The 19,887-nt window shown below is 39.1% G+C and overlaps 1 protein-coding gene and 1 long non-coding RNA gene across 6 annotated transcripts in view; both read right to left on the reverse strand.

Moving 5' to 3' along the window:
- Positions 1–143: 143 nt before the first annotated feature.
- Positions 144–9,491, reverse strand: LOC139950478 (uncharacterized). Its single transcript, XR_011787659.1, has 3 exons — positions 9,377–9,491; positions 4,471–4,628; positions 144–3,790 (listed from the first exon to the last, which is right to left on the reverse strand). It is a non-coding gene; the product is annotated as an uncharacterized lncRNA (long non-coding RNA).
- Positions 9,492–11,082: 1,591 nt separating this feature from the next.
- LOC139950614 (serine/threonine-protein kinase mTOR-like) overlaps positions 11,083–19,887 on the reverse strand; it is a 103,511-nt gene continuing 94,706 nt past the window's right edge. For 4 of the 5 annotated variants that reach the window (XM_071949381.1, XM_071949378.1, XM_071949376.1 and 1 more), the window contains 9 exons: positions 19,599–19,681; positions 18,589–18,661; positions 18,152–18,226; positions 17,395–17,530; positions 16,714–16,779; positions 15,729–15,803; positions 14,953–15,033; positions 14,617–14,722; positions 11,083–13,984 (listed from right to left, as the gene is read on the reverse strand). In XM_071949381.1, the coding sequence (XP_071805482.1) occupies positions 13,969–13,984; positions 14,617–14,722; positions 14,953–15,033; positions 15,729–15,803; positions 16,714–16,779; positions 17,395–17,530; positions 18,152–18,226; positions 18,589–18,661; positions 19,599–19,681 (711 nt within the window). In that variant the 3' untranslated portion in view covers positions 11,083–13,968. The remainder of the gene's footprint in view (positions 13,985–14,616; positions 14,723–14,952; positions 15,034–15,728; positions 15,804–16,713; positions 16,780–17,394; positions 17,531–18,151; positions 18,227–18,588; positions 18,662–19,598; positions 19,682–19,887) is intronic. The other variant, XM_071949380.1, reaches the window with a different exon arrangement.

Here is a 19,887-nt window from a genome sequence, read left to right on the forward strand (position 1 = left end):
ATAATCTGATTCTCACATGGACATTTTATTGTACTGTGGAAAAGCTGATTTTTGTGACTAATGTAGCAAAGAGAAACTTAGTCAGTGAGAAGAGACTTTTGTGAGACCTTGGCTCCCTCAATCGTCACGAATTTTTATTATAAAAACGCCTGTGTTGCATGATATTGTGGGTTTTAAGTTGCATTCATAATAAAAGGCTTCAGGCCTGAAGTCTTTTATTATTTGTAAGTTTTTTTACCAACCATTATTTTGAGTAATCACACATAGTGGCTAGTGCCCTCTTGTTGCATGCATTAAGTTTGGGTGCTGTCAAATGCATAATAAAAAGCTTCAGATCTGAAGTCTTTTATTATTTTGTGAGTTTTTATGCCAACACTGTTTTGAGTAACAACCAGTAGTGGCCAGTGCCTTCTTGTTGCATGCAGTTGCACTAAATTGTTTGACCGAGAAATAATCTCTTTCTGCAAAAACATTACTACTCCCTTACGGTTCATAAAGTTTTACGCTTATCAAATATTTTGAGTAATAACCATAGTGTGCACTGTGATAATCAGGAAAAATATCCCTTATCAAGAAACGACTATTCTCGGCTTGATGGATAATTGAAACAACATTTAACTACCCAGTCAGTTTCCCTTGTGGTTTATATTGATAACATTTAATGTACTCAGATTTGAAAAGTCAAGTTTTATTTCATCATGTTGTTATTAAAGGCAGTTGACACTCTTGGTAATTACTCAAAATAATTATCAGCACAAAACCTTACTTGGTAGGGAGTAATTGGGAGAGGTTGATAGTAACAAACATTGTGAGAAACGGCTCCCTCAGAAGTGAAGTATTTTTCGAGAAAGAAGTAATTTTCATCGAATTTGATTTTGAGACCTCAGATTTAGAATTTGAGGTCTCGAAATCAAGCATCAAAAAGCACACAACTTTTTTCTTTCATTATTATCTCGCAACTTTGACGGCCAATTCAGCTCAAATTTTCACATGGTGTTATTTAATGCATGTGTTGAGATATACAAATTCTGAAGAGCCATGTCGTTAGTGTTGGCACAATTATTTCCACATCAGAATTTTAAAATTGATTAATAAGCAAACAAGTGACTTGTCAATATTTTACTGGTAAAAGTTTATTATATTAACAATGAATCAATAATTAACAATGAATCAATATTAAAATTTATAAATAATAAAACTATGAAGAATCTGAATCATTTTGTCTCTGGTTGACTTATTTTTGGTCAAATTTGTATTTATTTGTTAAACAAGATTTATTTCACTTCATTAAACGAAACAAAAATGTGCACATCAGGCAATCTTAGCTCATTCAAATTTTATTTAAAAAAGCGACAAACGTATTAAATTTTATATTAAAACAAAACCGACAAACAAGTTTATGTTTCCTCGTGGCCGAGTAAGCTATTGATTGGTAGTCTTGATTCAAGACAATACTCTTGAGAGAGCGCCCTCTTGTGGCAATATTAATTGTTTGCGGCACTATTAACAACAGATTAATTGTTATCGTCACAAGAGGGCGCTCTCTCGACGACTGATCCAGAGACTAATCGCTACTGTGTATATATACGCGTATAATGCATGTGCGCATCAACACTTCGTTCTAATGTTTATCACCTCAAAAATTTTTTTTCCAACCCGGAAGACGCCATAGCCTAGCGGATAAGGAGACGGCTTCGGAGGACTACACTGGAGACATCTGTGCGGGTTCGAGCCCCGGCCAGGACACCACCACCATGGAGACACCAGAGGAACGCCCACGGACCCCGGACCACGACGAGGAGGCAACAAGGCGGAGATACACCAGGGGGAGGCGTGGACCCGGAGAGAGAGAGAGGGGGGAGAGGTGGACCGGGTAGGAAGGAAAGTGGAGACGAGATTTTTTTTTTAATTAATTTTTATTTAATTTTAATTAAAAAAAAAAAAAAAAAAGTAAAAATTAACGGTGAATGGTTTTCTTAAAATCGCCTGAAACGCACGCTCGTTAATTTTTTTCATTTTCCATTAAAAAAAATCCAAAATTGTAAAAACTTGCAAAAATCACCATTAATTTTTTTTTTTGGTAATTCATTTTCTTAAAATCGCCTGAAACGCATGCTCGTTAATTTTTTTTGAAATCAAAATTTTTTGGGGAAAAAAACCATAAAAATCACTGAAAATTACAAAAATTGAGAGTCAAAACCTTCATTACACCCCCTAAACAGTGCGGAATAGTGTCCTATTAACATTCTACATGCAATGCGCATTCTGGTGACAAACAAACTTACAGAAAAGTCTCTTTTTAATAAATAATTGCTTAAAATTACTCTCAAACGGCACTTAGCGAAAGTTGTAATATTATTATAAGTGCTATAGAACTGTTTACAATTTAATTGCACAGAAACACGGAGGTAAACACACGTTTGTGAATTCTGGGAACCTTCAAACTTCTTATTTTAAGTATTTCAAAGTATGTCTGCTCAGCTTAGCTGTGAATTCCGAAGCTGGCATACATTAAAAGCTGTTTAAAAGGGGCCTTTACACACATAACCTTGATAACTTATCAGCTAAGTGTATACCTATATACATGTATAGGAGAAATCAAACAAGTGTGTGAAGAAATTAGTCTGGCACCTAAAAAAAGAATATGTGTTGTATTAGCACTGAGAGACTAGGAGCCAGACTTCAAAAGATGTGACAAAAATTGTATGGAAGCTTAGAAGGACCATCTGCATTGCCAAGTTTCCAAGTTAAACACATCAAAAAAATCATACAAAAATATGATAACTATTTATTTTTGGGTTCTGATGGATTTGCGGTATCTGGCTTTCAATATAAAGTGGTGGAAAGATACTGTACAGTACTTTCAGTAATAAGCATAAAACTTTATTGCAATGCAGATGTTCACTCTAAGTTTCCATACATTTGGATTCCGTTAAAACTAAGAGCCCTACTCGGTTCGTACAATGTTTTGGAGATGAATATCATCACGTGTGATACAAATGCATCAAATTTACCACATATAAATATCAAACTAAGTATTTAAAACATGTTTCAAACTCTGACATCTGTGTAAAGTTATGTTTTAAAACTGTACATGTTAGCATATACGCACAACAAGATTGCATGATTGTACACTACACTGCTTTGGTATTCAGTAAAAACTGTAGTCGTAGCTAGAAGCCCTTTGATTTCTGCATTTCACTACCCATTCTTCAGGCCTGATGCTTCATTCTTGTAAGGGCAAGGCAGCAATTCTCAGTACAACGCAAGATTGTGAGGGAAATTTGAATTAGTACAAGAACCTTCAATGGGCACCAAGGCAATGACTAAGACCGTATGCATAGAGGCAATTGCTGCGTAACTTGTCTCCGCAAAGTATCAGGCCTGATGACTCAAAGGAGTTACAAAATGTACACAACTATATTCAGCAAAGCTTTCACTCCATAACAAAAACAGCCTCATAGGGCTGTACGTGGTAAAGATCTGTTCACGAAGTACACTTTTGCTTTGAATTAAATTCATAGCTTTTGAAATAAATAACAACTTTGTTTCAGTTGTAAACATCAAACAACTTTTGTCTGAGTGGTTTATAAGAGTCCATGTAAACAGATCTTTTTACAATAAATAAAACTCACTGCGTGAGACGTACCTTAACATCTTAGTATTGAATGAATCACAAAGTTGAACTGAATTAGCTTGAGACGCTGAGATGATGAGGCAGCATCTCACGACTCTCGTCAGTCAAGCTGGCGTATCTTTCATACCAAGGCTTGTCATCATCTTGAGTGTTCTATAAACAAAACATTCAAAGGACAAAATTAATGCATGAAATATATGCCAAGAGGAAAACAGTTGCATATTGTATGACGTGTGTAATTCAGTTCATAGAAGGGGCTAATGATTGATGGTGGATACAGATTGGCAGAAAAGTGTCGTACATCCCAAGGGGTGATCATACTGGGGACAGGTCAAGAACAGCAGACAAGTTTTGTGCATCTTTGGCGTTGATACATATTGAAGTCGAAAGGGTAATAGTATTGGAGATGGGTCTAGATTAACGGACAAGTTGTGTGCAAAGAAGTACAAGGGGCAATATAGTATTGGGGACAGGCCTACAATCCCGGCCTAATTGCTTGGGCCACCCATTCCTATAACGTTACATAAAACCATTCCCTTTACACTTCCCACTGACATTAATCATTCTCTCCTCCGTCCCCCATCCCCCGTTCCCTTGCTCAATGTTGACTGTAACGCAGAAGACTGTAATGCAGAAGACCATGAATCAGAACCAACATTGAAAGGGGGCGGGGGGGCCCAACGAGATATGGCCGGGATTGTAGAATAGGGGGTGCAAGTGGATGTTGTTCCTTTTTGGCATTGATGCAGATTTGAAGCACAACGGGTCAACAAATATTCTTGGATGGGTCCAAATTGGCAGTATTTATAGTTGAAAAATTTACATCATTGTACCTTAATATCCAAGTATTGAGTAACTAGCCGAGTTGAACTGAAGTAGCTTGGGGCATGCAGTGAGGAGATGATGTACTTGAATTCATGATGATGCTGGGGCTCTCTTCAGGCAAGCTGGCCCATCTTTCATATCAGGGCTCGCCATCACCTTGAGTGTTCTAGAAACAGAAATTAAAAGAATCAATAATTGCATGACTTACATTTTAGTTAAGAACGAAAACTAATCACATGTTTAAAGGTCAATAACCGTGAGGAGAGGAATATGGGCAGTCCCCCCCCCCCCACGCCCCATAGAAACTTTGCCCACTTCCTCCCCCTTTCCCCCATTGATGAAATCATAAAAGGCAAATCCTTAGATGCACATAAATTCGTGTGTCCCCCCCCCCCCCCCAATCAAAAAAAGGTTTTACTTGGTATTAAAGTATATGAAGATAGGGGATTGGGGGAGGGGGGTTAAAGGCAGTGGACACTATTGGTAATTACTCAAAATATTTATTCGCATAAAACCTTACTTGGTAACAAGTAATGAGGAGATGTTGATAGTATAAAGCACTGTGAGAAACGGCTCCCTCTGAAGTAACGTAGTTTTCAAGAAAGAAGTAATTTTCCACAAATTTGATTTCGAGACCTCAGAGTTAGATGAGGTTTCGAAATCAACTTGCATCTGAAAGCACACAACTTCGAGTGACACGGTTGTTTTTTCTTTCATTATTATCTCGCAACTTCAACGACCAATTGAGCTCAAATTTTCACAGGTTTATTATTTTATGTATGTTGAGATACACCAAGTGAGAAGACTGGTCTTTGACAATTACCAATAGTGTCCACTGTCTTTAAGAATGGCAACAGTGGGGTGATGTTTGGAGACACATTGTTGGGAGGAAGTCTCGAAAAGGGAGACAAGTGGGTCCATTTTTGAGAGAGATTTGAGGTGAAGAAAAGGTAATTAGGGGCTGGTCCTGAATTGCAGCAATATGGGGTGAATTTGGTATTGATGTATATTTTGAAGTATAAGGGGTAAAACGTCGGGGGCAGGTCCTGAATGGCAGAAAAGTGGGGTGCATAAGGTACTGATTTGAAGTAGAAGGGGTACACATTTGTGGGTGGGTCTAGAATGGCAGAAAAGTGGGGTGCAATTGGGATTGATTTATAGTTTAAGTAAAAGGGGTAACATGTTCAGCGCGGGTCCTGAATGGCAGAAAAGTGGGGTGCAATTGGTATTTATAGGTCAAGTAAAAGGGGTCAATCGTTGGGAGCGGGTTCTGAATGCCAGAAAAGTGGGGTGCATATGGGATTGATTTATTTTAAGTAAAAGAGGTAAAATGTTGGGGCGGGTCTAGAATGGCAGAAAAGTGGGGTGTAATTGGGGTTGATACAGATTTAAAGGGGTAAAATGTTGAGGGCGTGTCTGGAATAGCAGAAAAGTGGGGTGCATTTGGGATTGATGCAAATTTGAAGTAGAAGGGGTAAAATGTTGGGGGCGGGTCTAGCTTGGCAGAAAGGTGGGGTGTATTGGGGATTGATACAGATTTAAAGGGGTAAAATGTTGAGGGCGTGTCTGGGAATAGCAGAAAAGTGGGGTGCATTTGGGATTGATACAGATTTTAAGTGAAAGGGGTAAAATGTTGGGGGTTGGTCTAGAATGGCAGAAAAGTGGGGTGCATTTGGGATTGATGCAGATTTTAAGTGAAAGGGGTAAAATGTTGGGGGTTGGTCTAGAATGGCAGAAAAGTGGGGTGCATTTGGGATTGATGCAGATTTGAAGTGAAATTAAAGGGGTAAAATGTTGGGGGTTGGTCCTGAATGGCAGAAAAGTGGGATGCATCTGGGATAGAAACACATTTGAAATAAAAGGGGAAATATTGGGGGCGGGTCTAGAATATCATAGAAGTGGGGTTCATTTGGGATTGGTTGATATTTGAAAAGGGGTAAAATGGTGGGGGTTGGTCTAGAATGGCAGAAAAGTGGGGTGCATTTTGAATTGATACAGATTTGAAGTACAAGGGGTAAAATTTTGGGGTTGGTTTAATAGAATAGCAGCAAAGTGGTTTGCGTTTGGGATTGAGATTTGAAATAAAAAGGGTAAAATATACGGAGTGGGTTTAGAATAGCAGAAAAAGGGGGCGCGTTTAGAATTGATACAGACACAGATTTAAAATAAAAGGGGTAAAATATTGAGGGCGGGTCTAGATTAGCTGAAAAGTGGGATGCGTTTAGGATTAATACAGATGTGAAATAAAAGGGGTAAAATGTTGGGGGCGGGTCTAGATTAGCAGAAAAGTGGGGTCCATTTTTTAGGATTGATACAGATTTGAAATAAAAGGGGTAAAATGTTGGGGGCGGGTCTAGATTAGCAGAAAAGTGGGGTCCATTTTTTAGGATTGATACAGATTTGAAATAAAATGGGTAAAATGTTGGGGGCGGGTCTTAGCAGAAAAAGGGGGTAAAGTTAGTATTGATACAGATTTGAAGTAAATTTAGTGGGTAAAATGTTGGGGTTGGGTCTAGAATAGAAGAAAAGGGGGGTGCGTTTGGGATTGATACAGATTTGAAGGAAAATGGGTAAAATTTTGGGGGCGGGTCTAGAATGTCATAGAAGTGGGTTCATTTGGGAATTTGGGATTGGGATTGATACAGATTTTAAGTAAAAGGGGTAAATTTTGGGGGTTGGTTTAGAGTAGCAGAAAAGTGGGGTGCGTTTAGGATTGATACAGATTTGAAATAAAAGGGGTAAAATGTTGGGGCGAGTCTAGAATAGCAGAAAAGTGGGCTGCGTTTGGGATTGAGATTTGAAATAAAAGGGGTAAATTTTTGGGGCGAGTCTTTAGCAGACAAATGGGGTGCATTTAAGATTGATACAGATTTAAAATAAAAGGAGTAAAATGTTGGGGGCAGGATAATGTATGATGGGGTGGGTCTAGAATAGCAGAAAAGTGGGGTGCATTTGGGATTAATAAAGAATTGAAATGAAAAGGGTAAAATGTGGGGGTGGGTCTAGAATAGTAAAAAAGTGGGGTGCATTTGGGATTAATACAGATGTGAAAAATAGGGGGTAAAATGTTGGAGGTTGGTCTACAATGCAGAAAAGTGGGTTGCATTTGGGATTGATACAGATTTTAAATAAAAAGGGTAAAATACTGGGGGCAGGGAAATGTTGGGGTGGGTCTAGAACAGCAGAAAAGTGGGGTACGTTTGGGATTGAGATTTGAAATAAAAGGGGTAACATTTTTGGAGCGGATCTGGAATAGCAGACAAGTGGGGTACATTTAAAATTGATGCAGATTTGAAATAAAAGGGGTAAAATGTTGGGGGGGGTGGCAGGGAAATTTTGGGGGTTGGTCTAGAATAGCAGAAAAGTGGGGTGCATATGGGATTGATTTATTTTAAGTAAAGGTAAAATGTTGAGGTGGGTTGTTGAATGGCAGAAAAGTGGGATGCATTTGGGATTGATACAGATTTAAAATAAAAGGGGTAAAATGTTGGGGCAGACCTAAAATAGCAGAAAAGTGGGGTGCATTTAGGATTGATACAGTTTTAAAGAAAAGTCTGTAAAATGTTGGGGGTACGTGTAGAATGGCAGAAAAGTGGGATGCATTTGGGATCGATACAGATTTGAAATAAAAGGGGTAAAATGTTGGGGGGGCAGGAAAATGTTGGGGGGGGGGGCAGGTCTAGAATAGTAGACAAGTGGGGTACATTTAAAATTGATGCAGATTTGAAATAACAGGGGTAAAATGTTGGGGGGGCAGGAAAATGTTGGGGGGGGGGCGAGTCTAGAATAGCAGAAAAGTCGGGTGCATTTAAGATTGATGCAGATTTAAAATAAAGGGGGTAAAAATTTTGGGGCGGGTCTGGAATAGCAGACAAGGGGTGCATTTAAGATTGATGCAGATTTGAAATAAAAGGGGTAAAATGTTGGGGGTGGCAGAAAAATGTTGGGGGTTGGTCTAGAATGGCAGAAAAGTGGGATGCATTTGGGATCGATACAGATTTAAAATAAAAGGGGTAAAATGTTTGGGGCGGGTCTAGATGAGCAGAAAAGTGGGGTGCGTTTAGGATTGATACAGATTTAAAGAAAAGTGGGTATATGGGGAAAATGTTGGGGGCGGGTCTAGAATGTCATAGAAGTGGGGTTCATATTGGATTTATTCCGATTTGAAGTAAAAGGGGTAACAACTTGTGGGGCGGATCTAGAATTTCTGAAAAGTGGGTTGCCTTTGACAGAATTCCTACTTCTAAGTACTTTCTAACATCCCGAAGGAAATAATGATTGAATATTAAACGTGAATGAATTTTATTATTGATTGGACAATGCCTAGACCTAGTTGCCTTATTCTTGACTCCTAAAGAGACGTCTCGCCAGTCCCCGTTACTGCAACGGAGAGGTTCAAATTCAACCACTGCCCAATTTCTATCAGATAGTGCCGCTTAACAACGAGCACATTCTCATGCTAACTATAGCAGAAAAATGTGCTGAAGCATTAACAAGCGTATTTCAAAGGGTGGCAAAGAAAAGAAGGCGGCAATTCTTGTGTGTACTGATTTATGTCACGTCGATCATTTTCAATTTCATACTTATTAACTTTATTACAGAACTTAGTAAGCACTGGAAGGTTGTCATACCTTTTTTGCATGCTCATACAGTTAGCAGGGCTTTGCACAGTAAGCATGAAATCTGCCGTTCAGTAGCTCTATGAAATTTGCCCTGTCTAGGCTAGCGTCATGTCGTAGAACGGTGCAAGACACATGGCATTACACTACACGTAAATAAACACAAACTACGACTCGACTGTGTATACGGATAGCTGACAAACGCAACAGAACAGTAACACAAAACCCGGAAAATTTGCAACTTGTTACACTAGTATACCCCCAAAATTTACCCTTACAATATGGACTAACTTACCCATCATTGGTGAACGAAAGATGGAGCATTATGGTGGTCTTGGAGGAGACAAAACAGCAAAAAGAGGTTGTTAGATAGACGTCCCATCCTGTCAGACGTCAAACCTCCCTCCATTGTTTAGAAACTGCCTCAGATTGGACTATGGAGGGCGCACTTCATAAACAAATCCACGTGCTTATTTTTACCGGAAGATATTTCACAACATCGGCTTTTCGACACAGTTGGGGGTAATTGAGGGAGAGTAACAAGTTCGCTGCAGAGAGGGGAAGCATATAATTTTTAGGAGTGATTTCATGGCCTTTATACTAATCAGACAAAAAATAAAAATGGACACCAACATTTATCAATTCGCCTTCATGACGCCTTCATGTTCAATTTTCAATAAACATTTATTTCCAGCATTATCTTTTTGCGTCTATGCCTGTTCATAGCCTGCCACAATTAGAGAATGTGATCCAAGTCCATTTTTGCAGAAAAACCTCATAATTATCATTTTATTTTGAATATTTAACCCAAATGTCTTCTTGAAATGAGATTGTGAGAAACAGAGATGAAGGTTGCTATCTGCAAAGACGAGAACCGCAGAGACATCTTACCTATTGCCATTATACAATTATAAGTTTTATTTAGTGCTTTCTATAGCTATGACAGCCCAGCCCCTCCACCCCCCCACCCAAAAAAAAAAAAAAAAAATCATCCAAAATGAACCCCACTTTTCTACTATTCAGGACCCGCCCACACATTTGTACCCCTTTTACTTCAAATAATATAAAACAATTCCATTATGTACCCATCTTTCTGCCGTTCAGGACCCGCCTCCAACATTTTATCCCTTTTACTTCAACTATGCACCCCACCTACTCTAGAATCCCCTCGAACATTTAACCCGTTTTATTCTAAATCTGTGCCAATCCCAAATGCACCCCACTGTTCTGCCATTCAAGACCCGCCCAAACATTTTACCCCTTTGAATTACTTCAAATCTGTTCCAATCCAAATGCACCCCCTTGTTCTGCCATTCAGGACCCGCCCCAAACATTTTACCCCTTAATTGAATTACATCAAATCTGTTTCAATCCAAATGCACCCCACTTGTCTGACATTCAGGACCTGCCCCATATCTTACCTCTTTTACTTCAAATATAAGTCAATCTCAAATGCACCCCACTTTTCTGCTATTCTAGAACCCCCTCCAACATTTTACCCCTTTGAATTCAAATAATAAATCAGTTGCAAATGCATCCCAATTTTATGCCATTCAGGACCCACCCCATTAACTTCAAATATAAATCCATCCAAAATGCACCCCACTTTTCTGCTATTCTAGACACGCCCCAACATTTTACCCTTTTAATTAAAAAAAATCAACCCCAAAAGCACTCCACTTTTTTGCTATTCAGGACCCACCCCCAACATTTTACCCCTTTAACTTCAAATCGGTATCAATCCCAAATGCACCCCAATTTTTCGCCATTCTTGATCCGCCCCAACATTTTAAAACAGATTTAAAGTCAAAGGGGTATAGCGCTGGAATGGAATGGAATAACAGACAAGTTTCACTAATTTTTCCCAATGCCACTTTAAGGCTTTCTTACAGACTGTCTTTTTAAAAAAATAATGTGGAGAGAAAAACTTAATCAAACACGATGTAAACAAGACTTTTATATTGAACAATTGTTCTTGTAGATTATTTAATGTGATAAAAACATTATTCTTTCATGTGTCTTTACTTCAATTATTTCACTGTTAAGTTGTTTTTAATCATTTTGTAAACTACTCTCCGACAACAACATTGACATTTCTTAGTTTGTCTGGTAGTACCCAAAAGTCTTTAGCGCGCAACAAAATAATATAAAAAATTAAATAAAAAGAAAGTCCTTAAGCTGTGGTGGCCCTGAAGAGACATCGCAAGTCATAAATATAATATGCGCATTTGTGATGTTGCCTACATTTGCCGTCATAATGTAACATCATTATGCAATACCTGCACAAGATGATAGAAAACCTCGCAAATAATGTGCACAAAATTGTATTTGAGATTTGCAAAGTCCCTTCAACGCCACCGTTTTGATATGTACATCGGTAAAGAATCGCATGATTTTGTATCAATTTTTTTAAAGGATTTGGGTACAAAATACAATGTCCACAGATTTACATTAAACTTACACCATTTAAAGATAATGATAGTAGAAAGCATTCCTTAAAATATTACTTGCTGAGGTGCTGTATTTTTTTGAGAAATGAACATTTTCACGAAAAAAAGTATTATATGCTGAAGTTCTCCTAAGACGAAAATTATTTTTTTGACTTGTTTGACTCATTTCTCAAAAACTACAGCACCTCAGCAACTAATATTTTAAGGGAAGCTTTCTGCCATCAAACTGTGTGAGTTTGATGTAATTCTGTGGACATTGTGTTTTGTGTTCTACAAAAAACACCAAGACCCTTTAAATTGAAATATATTCCGCTTACTTATACATAAATTAGGCTGGCTTCTCAATAGGCAAGCTCGGTGGACTCCTTGAAGTTAAAGGGGCTGTGTCATCTTGATCAAAACCAGTCTGTGTCTGTAATAATTAAATCCATTCCAGTTACTGCATGCATGCTCTCCATAGATATGAAGGGATGCGTGCACGTGCAGTAACTGTCTTAGAGTTCATACTTATAGCTACAGGCCTGCTTTAAAGGCAGTGGACACTATTGGGAATTACTCAAAATAATTATTAGCATTAAACCTTGCTTGGTAACGAGTAATTGTCAGAGGTTGGTAGTATAAAACATTGTGAGAAACGGCTCCCTCTGAAGCAATGTAGTTTTCGAGAAAGAAGTAATTTTCCATGAATTTGATTTCGAGACCTCAGATTTAGAATTTGAGGTGTCGAAATCAACCATCTAAAAGCACACAACTTCGTGTGACAAGGGTGTTTTTTTCTTTCATTATTATCTCGCAACTTCGACGACCAATTGAGCTCAAATTTTCACAGGTTTGTTATTGTACATGTATGCATATGTTTAGATAAACCAAGTGAAAAGACTGGTCTTTGACAATTACCAATAATGACACAGCCCCTTTATCATACAATTGCTAAGCACAGAAGTAAATTGCTTATCAACAAATAAAATCTTTGTTATTTTTAAAAGAAATAATGACTACATATGACATCTGTTTCTGTTGCAATGGCTGAAGTTAGTGAGACAAACCAAAAATCTGTTGACATTTGAAGTAACTTATATAAAGCATTACACAATCAATATTATATACATAATTTATGGTAATTTATGCAAATCCTCACATGATTATTCATACATGTTTGCAACTTTTTTGTATAAGGAAAGTAACATTACTCCACACATGACACGAGTACAAGAATTACACAAAGCAAAGATATCTTCTTTTGACAATGCCAAAGAAAAAAAAAACGAACCCCCCCCCCCATTCCCCCCGAACAAACACCCTTAAACTGTCTCTAGATACACATCTTCTAAGAGTAAACATATCTAAATTTATTTCCTTAAACTGTTTTAAAAAGTCAAGTCACCTTTTGAGACCATTTTTTACTTCTGGGGCGATTGTTGTTGTTTACTAATTTGATTGTGTAAACATTGGTGGGAGATGAAAACTTAAACTAACTCTGCGCCTACAATTTGTGTCCAGGGCTACGTTAAATGGTTTTTGGTTACAGCAGGATTTGATAAAACCACTCTCTTCTTGAGGCTTCTTGTGGCTTATTGTGGCTTAGTGTAATATTTAAGCAATCTTCACTACAACATTTCCTTGCTAAACCATCACAAAATGAAGGCCATAAACTGTAGTGCTAAACCCCTGAGGTTAGGCATTTGGAAAAACATTAAGTAGAAAATAATGCATTTTTCATAATCAAAACAATGTTACGTAGAATTTAATTTGTTCTAAATTCATAGATTATCTAGATAGACAGATCACTCTGTATGAGAACTAAGCTTTAATTTGCTCTTCAGAAATAAAACCACCCAAACCCAAAACCCCCCCTAGATTCTGTATTTTCCCTTTGAAGTATTTGGCACATTTACTTGCAAGTATAAATAGATTGTAGGATGATCTTAAACTCTGTGGGTAGATCTCATAGAGTTATATATATAAGAACTAGAGGGTGCACTGGCCTACATACGCGACCCGAAATGCGCGCAGGCGGCCATTTTGTAAGTTGACAAAACCGGCATCGCACAGCGTGTGTTTGTGCGGCCATTTTTTTAGTTGACAAAACAGCATATCGCGTAGCGTTCAATAAACACAAACTCAAACGTGTACTTCATATTCAAGGCGCGTGCAGAATGGCGCGCGGGTCTCCTTGCGGTCCCGTCGCGTTTGTGCAAGAAGCATCACCAGTACGCCTTCTAGTTCTTATATATAACTCTATGGTAGACCTTCACCAGTTGAAGGCCATCTTTGTTGAGCTGTACGCATGTGTGACTGCGGCTCACTTTACCAGAACGGACACTGCGCTTGCAAGTATAAATAGATTATAGGATGATCTTAAACTCTGTGGGTATAGATCTTCACCAATTGGAAGCCATCTTTGTTGAGCTTTACGCATGTGTGCCTGCAGCTCACTTTACCAGAACGGGCACCTGCACAAAGAACCACAAGAACAAATGTTAGCGAAACAATAATGGCAATCAGAATAAGGTGTATTGGAATACAATTAATTAAAGGCACTTATGGTAATTATTCAAAATATATTACCATAAAACATACTTGGTAACGAGCAATAGAGAGCTGTTGAAAGTATAAAGCATTGTGAAAAACGGCTCCCCCTGAAGTATCGTAGTTTTGTTTAAGAAAGAGGTAATTTCTCAATTGAACATTTGAATCTGTGAAAGACTTCAGGCCTGAAGCCTCTCTCAGGCATCTGAAAGCACACAAATTTGCGCAACAAGGGTGTTTTTTGGGGGGATTATTTTCTTGCAACTGCGAAGACCACTTGAGCCCAAATTTGCACAGATTTGTAATTTGATGCATTTATTGAGATACACCACGTGAGAATACCGGTCTTTGACAATTACCAAAGGTGTCCAGTGCCTTTAATTCTATCCAAGTGAGGCTAAATGGTCAGACTGGCGTCATGTTGTGTATGACAACCAGTCCCCAGTCAGCACTTGCAAACATCCCATACACAGACTATAGCGACAACGGTCAAGGTTTCAGCCTTGAGTGGAGCCTACAATGACCTCTGACCTATGGAGCTACAATGTATACATACCATCCAATGTAGCACTGGCAGAGGTTTTCATGGGATGTAGCCTGCTGTATCAGCAGCTCAACTTGCTTAGCGACGTCCACAGAATCCTTCTGAGCGAAGTCACAACCTGGGGGAATCAAAACAAAATTAGCAAGAAACCATTTACGGTTAGCATAAAACCATTTACACATGTACTGTAAGCATAAAACCATTTACTGTAAACAATTTTGAAATGTCAACTACAAAGGCTAGTGGTAAAAACAGGAACAACTTGTTGGGGAGCGGGGGCATGAATATTTTGCTAAAAGAAAAAAAATGGAAGAGAGAAAAAAACAAAAAAAAACTACATGTACGTACCTGTGAGTTTGTCTCGAACTCTGTTGATAATACTGATGGCTTTCTTGTTAAGAGCCTCCGGTTGAACAGCGCCCTCAATGTCTAGTTGAGAAAGTATAATGTATACATTGTATTAATCATATTATTATTATATATTTCTGGTAATCCAGTCCTAGTACACAGGACCTATAGATTAAAACAATTATGGTAAAGTATCTCGTTGGGCCATGTGGTCCGCCGAAGGCGATATGGCAGCAGCCGATGAAGATGGGATGCCAGACGGATGCCACCGTTCGGTGGGCAGACCAAAGATGCACTGAGTGGACAACATCCATCTGCGCCTTAAACACCCAGCAGGGTCGATATGTGCGCAATACAAGTCTTTATTAATATTATTATTATTATTATTACTATTATTATTATTATCCATGATTGGTCAGGTTGTGATACCACCGAACAAAAAGCAGCAGCACTGGAGAGATGGGCTGTGATGGGAGCAACCAGTGATTCAAGCAGGGTAAAACACGAGGGGACCACAGGCAAATACCTACATGCACATGTATGTCTAATAGAGAGAGATCCTGCTCAAGGACACTTGAACCCACACCCAGCAGATCAGAAACACCAGAGCTTGTGTCTGATAACAAAAATGAGGGCGTAAATCTCACTTTCCAGGGAGCATTTCTCAATTCATGAAAAGTAAGCTATTGCACTCAGCAGTGAAATTAATGTTCTCGGTAACATGAGGTGAAAATATCTGATGAAGAAAAAATGTTCTGCTTGAACTTTGACCTTACCAGATGATTGCAACGACCCGGCCTCGCCCGCCTTCTTCTGTTTGGGTGTGTCTATATTCACATCGTCAAGGAGATCTAAAATGCATGAATCGGGAAAAGCAAGCTTGTGCAATAATGAATGACTAAAAATAGAACAAAGGAATGTAGGGTTTCTGATTGGCCAATCCTCTGAATGTGCTGACCAATCACAGCTTTGGATTCATGCCTTAAAGTCCCAGAAAAAACTTGATATGTTTTTAGCCTTTGAGAAAGACTCTGCTAGGGTTGAAGCGTCAGGTCATTAACTATTTGTTTGCTTTTATACCACAGGTCCTTTTGGTTAGTTAGCAGTTTTCAAAAGCTAATAGCTCATGTAAAAATCCTGCTCAAAACGGTAACCAAGTTTCAGCTGCTTCTAGTCATTGATTTTGACAAACTATTCTTTTTATTTATTTAGTGAATCAATCAGAACAATGGATGCAGAGCGATGGATGTTATGCAACAGCTCTGAAGTGAAATATGAAAAAGTGGGCATCTAGTAAAAAACACAATGTTTGTTGAACATGAAAGCATGAAAAGGATGCAGAAAACATTCATCTGATTACTTAATAATCGGTGAAATATCAAAATAACACCAGGTACATGTAGCCTTCTTGGCAGAAAGTTTGTACGACTACCAATGGGAACATTTAGGGACACTAGATGGCAGCAGGCTTGCTAGGTAACTCTTAGTCATGTCGGAATTGATGAAGGCGATGCCCAGGGGGCAAGGAGGCAATACCCAAAGGGCAAGGATGCAATGTCCAGGGGGCAAGGCCCAGGACCAAGGAGGCAATGTCCAGGGGGGCATGGAAGCAATACCCTGGGGGATGGGGGTGCAATGTCAAGAACCAAGGAGTCAATGCCAAGGGGTCAGGGGCAATGCCCAGACCCAGGGGCAATGCCCAGACCCAGGGGCAAGACGGCATTGCTCAGGGGCACCGAGGCAATTCATACCGACACTCACCTGCATTATTCTGACTTGATGAGAAGGAATCTGATCGTGCCTTGGAGCGCTTGGCTTTCGGAGCAGCTGTAATAAAAGTAGAATACACGATTAACTCAGGAATATTTCAAGTACATTTAGAAGTACATTTAAACTTGGAGTGTTTGTGGTAGAAATTGGATACAGCTGGCTTTTTGTTCTTCATCTCAGCAAAGAAAAAGTGTATGGGTGAGAACAGCAGAAAGCCTGGATTCACACTCAATGTTGTGGGACATCACATACATCTGTACACCCCAAATCTCCCCCATCAATGAGTGATGCTAGTCTATCTTTCAAGCCGTTATTCACCCACTTCCAACCACTTTATCATCATAATACCAAAACTTACATAGCACCTTTAAGACATGCTCTAGGGTGCTGAATAAGAGGCACTAGTCAAAAACAAAGCAGGTACAATTGGAGACTTTTAGACAATCCTTTTTCACAGTACTGTGTGTGCTCAGACCTACATATGTACACTCGCAATACTGAGCATACGCACGCACGCTCAGAGCAAAAAAAAAGGATCGTTATGTCTGCTGCCGCCAGCATTTCAAAAATCTCCTTTTGTATGGACAACCTGAATTATAACAATAGGAATAAATATTCTTAAAAACATTCAACCTGTTAGTAACACTAATGTAACTGGATAAAGTTACTTACTATCCATTAGTCTCCAATTCAGCAGTGGATCATAGACGAAAGCCTCCAGCACAGCCATAATACTGTCTTTATGCTCTCTCAGCACCTGCATGAGACTAGCACACGTGATCCTGTAGTTCCCATCAATACCGGTAACCTTTTTAAGAGACAGAATACAAATTTAAGTCACTCAAAATGGACTGTATAAATTAGTATCTTTTTAAGAATTAAAGTATTTGCAAAGAGCTGCCAACATTTGCATTTTGCACTGGAGATTTTGCACAACGATCAGGGAGATACATACATATAAGTAGGATTTGAAACTTTGCAGAATTTAAAGTATTTGCAAAGAGCTGCCAACATTTGCATTTTGCACTGGAGATTTTGCACAACGATCAGGGAGAACATACATGTAAGTAGGATTTGAAACTTTGCATGGTAGAAGTATAAATAAGAGATTTGAGATAACATCAGGTGACCACTATTTTTGTGTAGTGTTTGTTCTGGAAAGAACCAGTGGTTTTAAAACAACACAACGTTTCGATCAGTATGCTCTGATCGTCTTTAGGAGATAAATGGACTCTGTTGCTGAATGCTGCTTATGAACTGCCTTGCGGGGGGATTAACTGGTAGCTGGGCTTGGCTGGGTGGTGCGGGAAGGCCAGTTATTTAGAATTACATTCAACATAAATAGGCACAAGGTTTCCATAACAGGGAGATTTTCAGAATTTTTCATCAGAACATGATCAGGAAACTGGACTGACACAAGTCTACTTACCTCCATGGCATTTATGAGCATCCTCGTGAGACGGAACGGAATCTTCTCTGGAAACTTTTCCCTCGTCATGGCAACCTATCAAAACCCCAAAAAGATTTTAAATACATCGCCTTTTTTTTTTGCCAAGTTGATGTTACAAACATTTCATGTGAATCCATCTTAAATGGCCAGTTAAAACCTTGCACAGCAATGACCCGCCCAGATTTAAACGGCTGTTTTAAGACTAGGGGCCTTTCTCAAACCACGGCTTGGGCTCCGGCTCAGGCTTAGGCTCCGCGTACTGTGTACGCAGCTTGCATTTAACCTGCATTTTGGAGCAGCGCGTATTGCACGGATAATATCAGCACGCGGAGCCTGAGCCGGAGCCCAAGCCGAGCTTTGAGAAAGGCCCCTTGTCACCTGCTTTTTTATTCCAATATTCAAGAATTACGTCTCACCTCAAAGCAATCACCAAAGTCAATGTGAATGATCTTTCCTGACATACGATCCAACATCAAATTTGACGGATGGCTGAAAAAAAATAAGACTTTCAATTATAAACTTTCTTTGACATACTTTAACAAAACATTCCCTGTCAATAAAACTAAAACTTGAGGTGGTTACAAATAAAACGAGTCAGGAGTTTACAACATTGTATTACACCATTTGGCCAGCTTCTTACTTTCAGAATAAAGTGTTTAATGTTAATTAACAAACCATCCAACATTTGCATCTTGCAATCAGGGAGATTGTGTACAACAATCAGGGAGATATATTTAGAATTACATTTAACATAATGGGGAAAGAGTTTCCAGGAAGATTTTCAAATTGTTCATCAGAACATAGAAAGATTTGTTTATTTTTAGGGAACATTATGTCACAGCCAGAAGATGCAGGCTTGATGGTACAGAGCTCTATTACTATCATGTCGTAGCCGAGCGGATAAGAGCACCGAATTCAAGCCCTGGTGATTCTGTTAAGCAGAGTGTGGGTTCGAATCCTGATCGTGACACTTGTGTCCCTGAACATGACACTTCACTATAATTGCTTCTCTCCACCCAGGGGTAAATGGGTACTTATGAGGGCAGAGATGGTTCTTGTAATTGATTTAGCCGAGTAGCGCATTTGTTGCTCAAGGCTGTATACTCCCCAGGGAGCTGAGATGGTTTAAGGAATGATTTAAGGCCCAGTGACCAGGGATAATAATGTTGGAGCGCCATGAGTGTCACTGCGTGACGGACCTGAGCGCGATATAAGAAGCCATTATTATTACATTATTATTATGTGTCAGACAAGCCACTAAACGTGACAAAACATGGAATAGTCTCCCATCCAATGATTGACCACCCTCTCTTCCAATGAGCTAACTGTAAGGTACAACAGCAAACACCCAAACACACCACTTCATCACTAATAGCCTGCTGCGGAGCTGGCATAAAATAAGTGGACAAAATAATTAGTGACTTACCGATCTCCAAGTCCTAGAATGTAACCCACCATGGACATGACTGCAAGAGATCGTGTGTAGTTGGTACGCCTCTCAAACCAAACCTAGAGAGAAGATCAACAACATGGTAAAGAACTGAACTAAATAATAATCACAGTAATATTATGTAGAAGAAAACACCTTGAGCTGCTTATGTTATATTATTTGAACTGCCTCTAGCTACCAGGCAGTCTTGGTTGTTTAGTTGGTAAGATATCTGCTCTGGAACGGCAAAGGTCGTCGGATACCACTGAAGTGATATATGCGAAAG

This window comes from Asterias amurensis, chromosome 18 (genome assembly GCF_032118995.1).
Source record: "Asterias amurensis chromosome 18, ASM3211899v1".
NCBI classification, from domain to species: domain Eukaryota; kingdom Metazoa; phylum Echinodermata; class Asteroidea; order Forcipulatida; family Asteriidae; genus Asterias; species Asterias amurensis.